At 41.2% G+C, this 12,962-nt stretch overlaps 1 protein-coding gene across 2 annotated transcripts; it reads right to left on the minus strand.

Annotated features, from left to right (window-relative positions):
- Window positions 1-8,019: 8,019 nt before the first annotated feature.
- Window positions 8,020-10,236, minus strand: LOC5576635 (probable U2 small nuclear ribonucleoprotein A'). 2 transcript variants are annotated; one of them, XM_001662738.2, is made up of 4 exons: window positions 10,027-10,236; window positions 9,811-9,958; window positions 8,457-8,926; window positions 8,020-8,188 (listed from the first exon to the last, which is right to left on the minus strand). In XM_001662738.2, exons 1-4 carry the CDS (start codon window positions 10,106-10,108, stop codon window positions 8,169-8,171), a joined length of 720 nt encoding a protein of 239 aa, XP_001662788.1. In that variant the 5' UTR covers window positions 10,109-10,236; the 3' UTR covers window positions 8,020-8,168. The 2 variants fall into 2 exon arrangements, with proteins under 2 accessions (XP_001662788.1, XP_001662785.1); XM_001662735.2 differs by having other exon boundaries at window positions 8,020-8,926.
- Between the last annotated feature and the right edge of the window lie 2,726 nt (window positions 10,237-12,962).

The raw sequence follows: 12,962 nt of genomic DNA on the forward strand, positions 1-12,962 counted from the left end.
TAGAAAATGATATATAACTGATCACTTAAGAATGCGTTATTATTATTATTTATTTATTTTTAACTAATAATTTTGAAAGAGGGAAAAGCACTTAAGAATGCGTTGCAAGGTAATAAATATTCGTAGTCGGTTTTCTTCGAAAACACAGGTACAAATTGGTATTCGTCATCAAACGTCAACATCCCACCGCAAAATCGCTAGTGTTTGGAGGGGATTTTAACCTCCAAATTGCCAAATAACCTCCAAATCATCACCTCCAAGTTAGTTCTAATAACCTCCGTTATATGAAATATGGTGGCGCGTCGATCGTCGCAAGTTTATCGTTAAACTGTCAATAGGTAGATTGTTAAAATTGCCGAATCAAACGCGGAAATCATTAAACAGATCATGAAATTAAGACTGAAATCATAATAATGATAGATTATCAATGTTCCGTTCGTCGTGCGATTTGTTACTATGCTGATACTATGTACGACAAGCAAGGTTTCCCACTACATACATCGATACAACAGTACGAATACTGAAGTACCATAACCACGCGTTGAAAATTGTTTAATATCCGTATACTGCCGTGAATCGCAAGTCAGTCCCATCTGTAAAAAGTAGGCATTGAGAAAATAAGGTGTGAAGTTTCCAAACTCGTTTTTCATACGAATATTCAAAAAATTCTAGAGGATTGGAACATGTTCAAATCTAAATGAAACTTTGACAATTTGCTTTTTACTTCGATATCATTCTATGAAAAATATAAAGATGATCAAAACACGGTTCATTTTTGTGTTACAAGGTGCGGAAATCTGTAGTGGGACTGATATGCGGTTACTTTTCATTATGGGACAATTTGACTTGCTGTTTTTCCTCCTTTTTCTGAACAAATCTTATTTCCTCATTAGGGCAGCTGAAAGTGCATAGGAAGATAATGCTAAATTTGCACTTAAAATCTCGGATCCAAATCTAAATAAAAATTGTGTGTTAGGTAACGTATAGGCCAACAAAACATAATTGCGTAGGAGTTTATAAGTTACTCAGGGACTTGAAAGCACATAAAAAAGCACTTTACATTAATTTATTAGTAGATCAACACTAATGCTCACATTTTTATATTCTCATTTCATCATGGTCCTCAATGCTCGAGCGGAGGCGAACATCCTGGAGATGTAAATAATCAAATGCGCTACGATAAGGAAACGTAACAGATGAGAAACTAACGATACATTTATCAATTTTAAAACCCCGTTTTCATGTTAACATTTTGTTTCTGTTTTTTCGTTTCAGCAATCTAATAACCGAACCAACTCTACTATCTCTATTTCATTTCTGCTTCGTTATATTTATAGTCCCTCTGGTACTAAACTGCCCATAGTCGCATAACAGTCCCATAATTTATGGGATATCCTATACGTATGGGACTGTTATGCGAGTATGGGCAGTAAACCGAGTGGCGCGCCTTCCGCTTTTTTACTGGCGCTGTATTTCCTGTACATTTGGCATAGTGTCGGAGGTGGTATACTGTATAAATCATCTGATTTGCTATACAACGCGCAGCGCGGACAAACATTTCAAAAGGGCACATCGACATTGGTAAACATTGGCTTTGCAAGACGCTGTTGAGTCCAATTCAACTCGATCACGCTCACCAATACCACTATCAGGAAGAGCTAACGCCAATCTTTCTGATAGTGGTGTTAGTTTGCGTGAGCGGGCTAAGAAGGGCTCAACAGCAACGTTTCTAAAAAAAGGCTCAAGACCTCTTGGGCCCTTTTCAAATGTTTGTCCAGTACTTTCGATATTGTGCTTGGCGTGTAGGGAGGCAGTACTGGTGATGATGGGGAGGCCGCTATTCGCTTTAGTGCCAGAGGTACTATATCTATTTAATGTATCTGAAACTTGTGGGACCGCAGTTTGTATTCAGCTTTCAAAGCGAACACACGTAGTGTTGACTCTCGGTTAGCGTTTACAGTTTTTTGTCTGCGAGTCGCTAAAAGCTCGATTTCGATACTATGGCTTCCAAGGAGGACGGCGCTGTTCGTAAGCCTCGCGCGCGGAAATACGGTCAATCGTCTCCTGGACCATACATTGTTATTGCGAAATCGGAAGGAGACAATCTCCAAATATCCAAATTGGCAAAGTAGGTGGCTCACGACTTTGGCAGAGCCTATGTGAAAGCGTTACCGTTGTCACGTAGGAAGACAAAATTCCTCATGGCTTCAGCTGAAGCAGCGAATGAGTTATCTACCAAGCAATACGGTGCGGTTAAATGGAACGTTCCCCAAAGGCTAGTCGAATGCTTGGGGGTGGCTTATCTCGAAGACGTCGATGATGAGGACTTGGATTTTCTAACATCTTTTGAGAAATCCAAATGTTACCAAACCGGCAATCCCGAAGTGATCGAGGTTAGACGCATGCAGAAGAGAGGTGATAGAGGTCCAATACCACTAGCATTGGCGGTTATCACGTTCGCTGGGAATACTATTCCTTCACACGTCGAATTGGATAACGTTTTGTATCCCGTTCGGCAATACAATTATCCGGTAAGACAATGCCGACAGTGTTGGAGATTCGGCCACGTGATGAAACAATGCAAAAGCAATCGTAGATGTAATTCATGCCAATCCGAAAGTGTGGACGAGGATCACGAATGTGTTGGTGGGCCAGTCTGCGTTAACTGCTCCGGAGATCACAGAGCCAACGACAGCAAGAAATGTCCCACTATCAACAAAAAACGGGAAGAGGAGAAGAAAAGGCAATCAAGTTTTTCGCAAGGGCACGGTGTACTAAAATTAAGAAGGTGATATACTCCGAAAATTGACAGCTACTTGACGACGTCATTTCTATCCACCTCGAACAAATTTGCGAAAAAAATGATCTAGTGGTCCGGAAGGTATATGGTACGATAGGAGTGACGTCACATGTTTATAATGAAACTCGATATTTACATCAGTGAAGAGACTGCCTTGTTAATTTTTATGCCGTGCGCAAGGGAAGACTGACTGGTTTGCTGCTCTATCTCCGACTACTGAGGTTGTAGATGTGGATAACACATCTACTCAACAAAGCCTCAATACAAGCAGTACTCAGCGTACTGTAGAATCTATCTCAGCCACAACTGAAGAAGCGTCAACATCGTGCACAACAGAATATGCAAGAGCGTTAGGAGCTAACGACGAAGAGGCGGCAAGCATGAAGCGTAAGAGCTCGGAGAAGCACTATATCAGTGATGATGAGGCGTACCCACCGTTGAAAGTACGATCCACTGTAGTAGTGGATACCATCGTCAGCAGCGACGATGATCAAATCGAAGAAGGGGAGTCCTCAGGCTCTCTTCAAACAAGTTTTGATGCGGGAGAGGGAAGCATGGGCGAAGAGTTCTCCGATTTGGGCTCTCCGAGTGTGATCGGAAACATACACCGTTTTCTGATGACTGATCAAAGTAGTGGAGGGGAGATTGATTCTCCCAACCGTTTATGAAATTCGACAAGAACAACACTACGTCCCTTATACCTCTAAAGTTTCTCCAGTGGAACTGTAGAGGTATCAAGAAAAAACATGCCTCACTAGTAAACCTCACAAACACTCACGACATAGCTGTAATACTACTTTCGGAAACACATTTAGATCCGTCTATGCAATTTCAACTGAAAGGGTTCAAGATTATGAGGAAAGATAATCAGAGCAACTCTAGAGGTGTTTTGATAGCCGTCAACGAACACATGAACCCCGTTCCCTGTCATCTCAATGGACCTGCTGGGATCGACGTTGTTGGTTGTTCAATCAACAGTTCTAGTGGAGTTATAACAATAATTTCAATTTACATTCATCCAAATTCCACAATAAACGCAAGGGAGCTAGAACTATTCCTTAACTCTATCCCCAAACCATTCATAGTGGGTGGAGATTGGAATGCAAAGCACTCGATTTGGGGTAATGCAGAAAACGATAGGAGGGGCAACGTTGTTTACGAAGTTCTGGAATCGCTAGGGTTGGTCGTCCTCAACAATGGAAATCACACTAGATTCGACCGATCAAGAGCCTCTAGTGCCATCCATATAACAGTTTCATCAGCGGATATCAGCTTATGCTTCACTTGGGACACGTTGAATAATCCCTTCAGTAGTGATCATGTGCCGATTGTGTTCGAGATGGAGTTTTCTTCGTGCAATACTGGGAATGCTAGAGCTTATCACCGCATAGATTGGGAGTCTTACTCAGTAGAAGTCTTGAGAAGAATTGATTCTTTGAGGTGTGAGAGTTTTGACGATTTTTGCAATATTATCCGAGAAAGCATAGCATCTATTACATCGGTGAAAAATGTAAACCCCGGGAGGAAAATTCCGCAACCGTGGTGGGATTCTGAACTACAGACGAAAGTGGTGCAAGTACGCGATACTTTTCAGAGGTGGAAACGTAGTGGTTATTCAAGAATTTTGTACGAGTGTTATCAAGCATGTGACAAAGAGTTCAAGCAAATGGTCAAAATTAAAAAACGTGAAGCGTGGAAAAAAATTTGTGATTCTTTAGACAGTGATACATCATTACCTACGCTGTGGCGGATGGCCCACAAATTCAAAGGAAGACACAGTTGTGGTAATCCTCCAAGAGATCCTGAAATGATGGATGAACTGCTACAAAGACTGGCCCCTTCGTCTACTCTAGAACCAGTGCATCCTAGTCTGCCTCTAGTGTTGGATGGCGTGGATCAAGGTTATTTTTCCATTCAAGACCTGAACAGAGTGCTAGAAGAAACAAGTGATTCATCGCCGGGTATTGATGAAATATCATACGCCGCTTTGCGGAAGCTTCCTGCTGCTGCCAGAACAGTGTTGCTAAGAATTTATAATCAAATTTTCGTCACAGGAGTCATTCCTGAGAGTTGGAAAATATTCAACATTGTGCCGATTTTAAAACCTGGCCAAAGATCCGATTTGGCCAAATCGTACAGACCGATTGCGCTAGCGTCTTGTTTTAGAAAAGTTATGGAGTTACTGATTAAAGATAGGATCGAGTGGATTATGGAATCGGAAGATATCTTCTCGGAGAACATCTGCGGATTCCGCAAAGGCAAGGGTACGCAGGATGCCCTATATTCAGTAATTAACATTGCTCGTGAAGCCATAACAAACCGTGGTCATGCGCTGTTGTGTATGCTAGACATAAAAAGTGCTTACGACTGTGTCAACATCAACAAATTGGCTGATGAACTTTTACGCTGGCGAATACCAGTCGAACTGGTACGAATTATCTATTGGCTATTTCGGGAACGAAGATTAATTGTGCAAATCAATAACAGTGATGCCCAAATGCGGACTACTTGGTTAGGGCTCCCTCAAGGTTCTCCGCTGAGTCCATTGTGCTTTAATATATATATATAAACCATGTAGTACAAAATGCGACAGCCAGAGAGGGGATTGTTCTAGTCAGCTTTGCGGATGATTTTTCGTTGGTGACATCTGGAAGGGATATTGCCACCAGTGAGCATGTAATGCAACAAGGGTTGGATGGAGTAGTGTGTGATCTCATGAACATCGGTTTGGAGCTATCGCCGTCAAAGTGTTGTACATTGTTATTTGCTTCACGTAAACCCGTATACGACCCGAAGCTGTTCATCGGTAATCAAGAAATTCCTCACGAATACAACGTCAAGTTGTTGGGGCTGTATTTGACTTCAACTCTCTCCTGGAACGCCCACGTACATTACGTAAAGCGACGAGTGTCTCCATACATCAATTTTCTTCGGAGTGTGGCGGGTCAAACATGGGGCTCTCACCCCTCAATACTATTGAAGATCTATAAATCATGTATTAGACCAATACTAGAATATGGATCAATATTTTTTGCGAATTGTCCAGAGTGGATCTCCATCCAATTAGATCGAATACAGTGGCAATGTATTAGAATCTGTATTGGATCCACAAAAACGACTCATACGCAGTCCTTAGAAGTACTGAGTGGAATTGTTCCACAGAAGATCAGGCGGGAGTTAGCAGCAGAGAACTTCGTGAGAAAGAGATTCTCTTTTCGTAGATGGCACGAGAAGTACGCAATACCAGTAATGGATCGGAATGATTCGTCATCTGCTATCAATAGAAGTATTCTGTTGATGAGAGACACATTAGCAGACAACACCCTGTTACTTGATCGGCTGCCTTGCTATTTATACGAAAGAGAAGTTAAACACTATATGCCAAGAGTCGATCTGTCCGTTCGAGAGAAGCCAACAAATGTGGACCAAACATGGAATGAGCATGTTCAGGATATTTTATCCGCTAAGTACGATGGATATGTGTGTGTTGCCTCGGATGGATCCAAATGTGAAGATGATGTAGGAGCTGCCGTTACATCGGACTGTCTCGAAGAAGCTATTATAAAGAAACTCCCAAAGTACGCCTCCGTGTACAGTGCAGAAATGTTCGGGCTACTCTGTGCCGTGCAATGTTTAGTGGAACAAGATACCAGGAAGTTCGTTATCCTAACGGACAGTATGAGCAGTCTAATCAGCCTTCAAAATAACAGCATAGCTAGTTCTACTCCGATGTTGTGGTTCAAGATCCGGAACAAACTAAAACATTTGTGGGATGCAGGATATGAAGTCACCTTGCTGTGGGTGCCTGCTCATAAAGGAGTGACGCTCAACGAAGAAGCAGACAAGGCGGCAAAAGAAGCGGCTATACGTGGTCAAACTGACCCAGCAAACATCTACAGCAGGGATATTCGGTTGAGCTCGAGCTCAAGTGGTATGAGTAAATGGCAAGAGAAATGGAACTGCAGTGACAAGGGAAGATTCTGCCACAACATACTATCAGTTGTCTCCACAGTACCATGGTTCTCGGAGCTGAATTTCTCACGTCATGAAGTGGTGATTTTATGCAAACTAATTGCGAACCATTCCCGATTGCCTTCCCATCTCTACAGAAACGGAATAATAGACTCTCCTGAGTGCAACTGTGGGGCAACAAATGCCTCTCCAAATCATATTTTTTTGAGTGTACACAATACGAAAATTCTGAACTGAGACAGCAATTATGGAGAACGGTACGGCAAAGAAACGTTCCTCCAGATATAGAAACTATTCTTAAAAGAAGAAACATTAGTATAATGAAGTGTTTATGCGAATTTATAATTGCTAACGAAATCGATTTGTAGACATTATATTTAGATTAATTTAAAGTACAAAGCTTGGCTGTAAAGGTGAAAAACAGAGGCCAGATTAAGCAATAAAGAAACTTAAAAAAAAAAACTTGTGGGACCGCTTTAAATACCGGCGCCTGCTTGTGGAAGATCCCGGTGTGCTATACGGTATACTGCCCATATTCGCATAACAGTCCCATGTTCTATGGGATTTCCTATACACATGGGACTGTTATGCGAATATGGGCAGTATAGGACATGTTAACGGAGGGGCTTGGTAGGTTCTCACCTAGCCCGTGTCTAGATAGGCGGACGGATGTCTGCCAGGGTGTGGATTGAGCCTAGGTCCTAAAGGCCTGTCCCAATTTTAGTGCCAAACGCTTAAGTTTAGGCCAAAAACACATGTTTACTCAATTTTTTAATGTTTTTCTTTTGTTTAAGTCCAAAAAAATGTTTTTCTCTGCTATAAATTCACTCTAGGTGAACCACTTCTCCTACCTATGCTCACAGTCACAAACTATACGATTTCTTATACCCAGTTCCCTCACGGTACCTTCATTACACTGAATAAAAACTCTTTATCCATTGTTTAGACACCAAGAAAGTTATTTTGAAAGGCAGTTTTCTATAGCGTTGAATATGACCAACAAACCTTTATTTTTTTTATTTTTTCGCGTGGTAAACATGTCTTTTGATCAGAATTTTACCATTCATAATGGTAGTGTTTAATACACTGAACCAACTACAATTTAGTTTGAATTTTTTGACGTTGAATTGATGGTGATAATGCAGGATACTCGCTGTGCCCGCCTATCCATACAGTCCTGACAGCAAGATATTCCCACTAATTATCGTCAGTATTGCAGTGTTCTCTTATAATGAATAATCATCTCATTAATCTAATTGAAATGCATTTTTCATTTATTTCAACCTCCTCGGCCTCAGCAAAGCTGACAAATCCTACGTGTATTTGTATCTGTTCTTATATTTATAATAAAAATTAGGAAACATAAATTCGCTTTCCCGACCGACGACCATCACTTTCAATCTGTTTCCATATTACCTGCAAGAATAAGCAAAGCAAAATGCAATTCATTAGTAAATTTTGAGGAAGCCAGGACGTATCAAGGGAAGGGGATTCGCATAATAGCTATCGGCCCGCGTAGGTCCACCAGAGATCAATCTGCAAGAAAACCGAGCGTCAGTACGATTTGGTCACAAGGAATAGGAAATCAACCGTTTTGTTGGAACCTTTTGCCGCAAACCAATCCACTCCGAAGTCTGAAACGAAACGGAAACCAAATTTAGCCGAACAAACGGTTGCAATTTACCATTGAAGTTGAATTCGCCCGTTATCTGCCCGGACTGCAGCATCCTGGTGAGCCTTTCCACCTCGTGCAGATTCGTGGCCCGTTTGATGGCTTCCTTGATCTTCTGAATGTCGGCCGGAGTCGCGTTGTGAACCGTTGGTTTATCTGCTGCCGGCATGGCCAGTTTTGCTTTACGCATGATCTCCCGCTGCAGCTCTTTGCCTTTTTTGCTCTTGAACAGCTCCTTGGCCGCTTCCCGTTCCTTTAGTTTGATCTTTCTGAAGTCCAGCAGCCGTAAATTGGGAAACCGAAAGGCCACGTACTCCCGGTAGTACTGCTTGGTCGAAACGGGATTCGTTAGCAGTGAGAGGGATTGTAGCTTTGGCAGTTTCGTGAGTGGTTCCAAGTCTCCCAACTCTTGGACGTTGTTCCCCGTAAGTACCACACTTTCCAGATTTGGTAAGGATTCATGCAGAGTATCGCTGACCCTCCTAGAAAGTAAAAGCTCAAGATAAACCCATTCGCGCTAAAACAGTTACGGTGACTCAAAATCATTCGTACAGGGCACTATTTTCACATCAAGTCAATAAAAAACTATCAAATAATATTTGTATCGACTTCGAAATACTTTACTTCAGTTCGTCAATCATAAACTGTTTTCTTAAACTTTCATCTTTGGACTAATAAAAAGCATTGAATTCGTATCTAAAATTGATGTTATCATATCATACAACATTTAAATCTTACCTTACATTTGATTGCCAATGAAGCGTTTAAAAAATTTAGGTGACGCTTGATCCCCTTTTGAACACATGTACTAATGCTCTTCTTCTTGGCATTACGTCCTCACTGGGACAGACCCTGCTTCTCAGCTTAGTGTTCTTACGAGCACTTCTACAGTTATGTGGCAGGTACGATTATACTATATGCCCAGGGAAGTCAAGAAAATTTCCATTACGAAAAGATCCTGGACCCACCGGGAATCGAACCCAGACACCTTCAGCATGGCTTTGCTTTGTAGCCGCGGACTCTAGCCACTCGTACTAATGTAAAATAAATGAAACTTAAATAATGTAATACATTTTTTTATATATATGTGATTTCTCAAATTAAAAGAGTCTATTTAAAAATATGAGATTGATCAAAATTCTCTAATTAATATTATTGTTTGAGTTTGGTGATACTTGATACCGCTTTCTATGCACTGAAGGTCCTAAAATTGGCAATGTTTCGATGAAAGTATTAATATTTTAAAGACCTGTGTTTTTTATTACTTAAAACAAACTGCTTCGTAGACATTATTGTTTAGTCTTGAAAAAACAGTGCCCTGTACGAATATGAATTTGAGTCACTGTACTTTCAAATATAGACTTACACTATCCGGTTGTTGTTCAAAAGAAGACACTTGAGCCGCGGAAGATGGGGAAAGCCGTCCAGCTTGCGGATGTCGTTATCGGAAAAGTCGATGGTATCGAACTGATCCAGAGTTGCTCCCATATTTTCAATTTGAGGTATTTTGTAGCCTGTCCGGAAGAAGCCATCTCAATCACAACAAATAACCTCTCACGATTTGTAAACCACTAAAACTTACCGCGCAAGTCTAGCTCTCGATCCCGACAGGGATTCATATACTGCATCGATTGATTGATCAAATCTGGCGTTAGTTTCACCATTTTGGGTGAGGAAATTCAACGATTATCACGAAATTTTATCGAATTTTATTCGTTTAGAAACTTTTTGTAAAACGCCGCTTGTGTTTTTGATGTTTTTTTGGCAATCGAAGTTTGACATTTGTCTGACGTGACTGCCGCAGCGGCCGGGCATTTCGACCACCCCAGTGAGAATAGTATGCGTGCTGTGTAACAAGGGGCCTTCTTCCCGGGAAAATGAAGCATATCTCGCGTAACAATTCTAAAGGGCCAATGATCCAATTGTAAACAAATCGGGTTTTGATCAGGGTGGGTGTACGGCTGACAACTACAAACAAAGCTCACCTAACAATCATTTTCTCGGGCGGGCCGGCCCAAACAGCACAGGTCGAAACGCGGGCCATGCCAGGCAGCAAATGCTGATCCATTTCAACATTCAAACAGCGGGATGCCTAGTAGCGTTGAGAGCCAAACGAATACACCCACAAAAGATGAACGGTAGGTTCTTGGTACCGTAAGACGGGATAAATTTCGTACTTTTAAGAGAAAAATCTTATTATGTCTGCATTCTGTATTTAAGATTCTTGTTGTATAGTTTTGACACAAGCAATCATATATTAATTATCGATTGCAGTTGGCAGATTCTGAAACGATTCATTATGAATGGACCTTTAATTTCTCATATATTTCTTATGTAACAATTCTAAAGGGCCAAACTGTAAAAGACAAAAGATAATAGGGTCCTAAAGCCCTGTCCCAATTTTAGTGCCAAACGCCGAAAACACATGTTTACTCAATTTTTCAATGTTTTTCGTTGGTTTAAGTCTAAAAAACATTTTTTCATGTTTCTTTAGATTTTGTCACACCCTTTAGGAGTCGTCCATAAATGACGTAGCATTTTAGGGGGGAGAGGGGTCTTTACGAATTTGTGACGATGTGTGACGAGGGGGAGAGAGGGGTCCCAACTAGTGGACGTAGCATTTTGAATCATGTCTGTGAAAAGAGCAGCACTGAAGGAAATATTGACAAACAGTTTTTTTTTGTCAAATTTTGTTTTTTGTTTGAGTTTTTAAATGGGTTTTGGTATGATGATTTAACTTGAAAAAAATAATATGGTGAGATATGTTTTTTTAAGAAAAATTTAAATTTTCCTAATAAATGCAATCAAACATATTTTATAAAGCTTTAAAATATATGTGAATATTATTAAATTGATTAAAAATAAACAGTTAAAAATCTGGGTGCTGCGGTCTGACTCAATTTGCTTGTCAAGCGGGAGCCTGATTGTCGGAGCCAAACATTCCAGATTGTGGTTATGTTACTTGTGAGAGAGTAATATGACTCAATTCTTAACATGAAGCATGTTTCAAGATTTGCTTGAAAATAAAAAGGGATTCACTTCGCAGCACCCAGTTCAAAAGTATAAGAAGTTAATTATAAACCAATGCTTTGTTGACATGGAAAACATAATTTTCCATTTGTTATCAAAGAATAGAATGATCAAAAATATTTTATTCATGTTTTCTGTAGGGGATTTATTTTTTCAAAGGAATAATGTATGATAATTTAGCCAAATATTTTTATTATCACAGAGAAACAAGATATTTATTCAGTGAACTATGCGTTCAATGTTGCGAGAGATCTCTACCAATCAATTCATCGATATATTTTGATATATCAATAAGCTACCAATACGGTTATTGAAAAAAAAATCTGCACTTCAAAAAATTATATATTTTTTTCAAATAGTTTTAGGCGATCTAAAATACCACTACAAAGCGATCGATTATATAATAATTCAGAGAAAAATCTATAATTAGCGATGCATAACGAAAAATACTCAAAAAATGTCATGTTAAGGTCGTCTCGTACCGTTCTATGGGACCATTAACAGTGTGTTTATTTTTGTTCATGATTTCATTTTCGTACCTTACCTTACCAGTCAGGCTAAGGCCTGGGTGGCCTCTGCTGTACGTAGGAGACGTCTCCATTCGACTCGGTCCATGGCTGCCCGTTGCCAGCCACGCATTCTGCGAAGGGTCCGCAGATCGTCCTCAACTTGATCGACCCATCTTGCTCGCTGCGCACCACGTCGTCTTGTGCCGGTCGGATTGTTTTCGAGAACCATTTTCACCGGGTTGGTATCCGACATTCTGGTGACATGCCCGGCCCACCGCAGCCTCCCAATTTTTGCGAGGTGGACAATGGTTGGTTCTCCCAGCAGCTGGTGCAATTCATGGTTCATCCGCCTTCTCCACGTTCCGTCTTCCATCTGCACTCCGCCGTAGATGGTCCGCAACACCTTCCGTTCGAAAACACCAAGGGCGCGTTGATCCTCTGCACGTAGGGTCCATGTTTCGTGCCCATAGAGGAGTACCGGTCTAATCAGCGTCTTGTAGATGGTCAACTTCGTGCGATGGCGAACTTTGCTCGATCGGAGCGTTCTGCGGAGTCCAAAGTAGGCACGATTTCCAGCAACGATGCGTCTCTGGATTTCTCTGCTGGTGTCGTTGTCGGCGGTCACCAGTGAGCCCAAGTACACGAATTCTGCGACAACCTCGATTTCATCACCGTCAATATGAACTCGAGGTGGGGGGCGTGCCGTGTCTTCTCTTGAGCCCCTCGCTATCATGTACTTCGTCTTTGACACATTGATGTTCAGTCCGATTCGCCTAGTTTCAGCCCTTAGTCGGATGTACGTATCCGCCATCGTCTCAAAGTTCCGTGCTACGATATCAATGTCGTCGGCGAAACCAAGTAACTGAACGGACTTTCTGAAAATCGTGCCACTCGTGTCTATCCCCGCTCTTCTTATCACACCCTCTAAAGCAATGTTGAACAGTAAACACGAAAGGCCATCACCTTGCCGTAACCCTCT

Source organism: Aedes aegypti, chromosome 2, assembly GCF_002204515.2.
Source record: "Aedes aegypti strain LVP_AGWG chromosome 2, AaegL5.0 Primary Assembly, whole genome shotgun sequence".
Lineage (NCBI taxonomy): Eukaryota > Metazoa > Arthropoda > Insecta > Diptera > Culicidae > Aedes > Aedes aegypti.

Excerpts from the sequence above, each read along its gene's own strand:
- LOC5576635 (XM_001662735.2), bottom strand. The coding sequence starts at position 10,108 with ATGGTGAAACTAACGCCAGATTTGATCAATCAATCGATGCAGTATATG. Across the intron at positions 9,959-10,026 it reads TCGAGAGCTAGACTTGCGCG|GCTACAAAATACCTCAAATT; the intron begins GTAAGTTTTAGT and ends TCTTCCGGACAG. Across the intron at positions 8,927-9,810 it reads TTGAACAACAACCGGATAGT|GAGGGTCAGCGATACTCTGC; the intron begins GTAAGTCTATAT and ends TTTACTTTCTAG.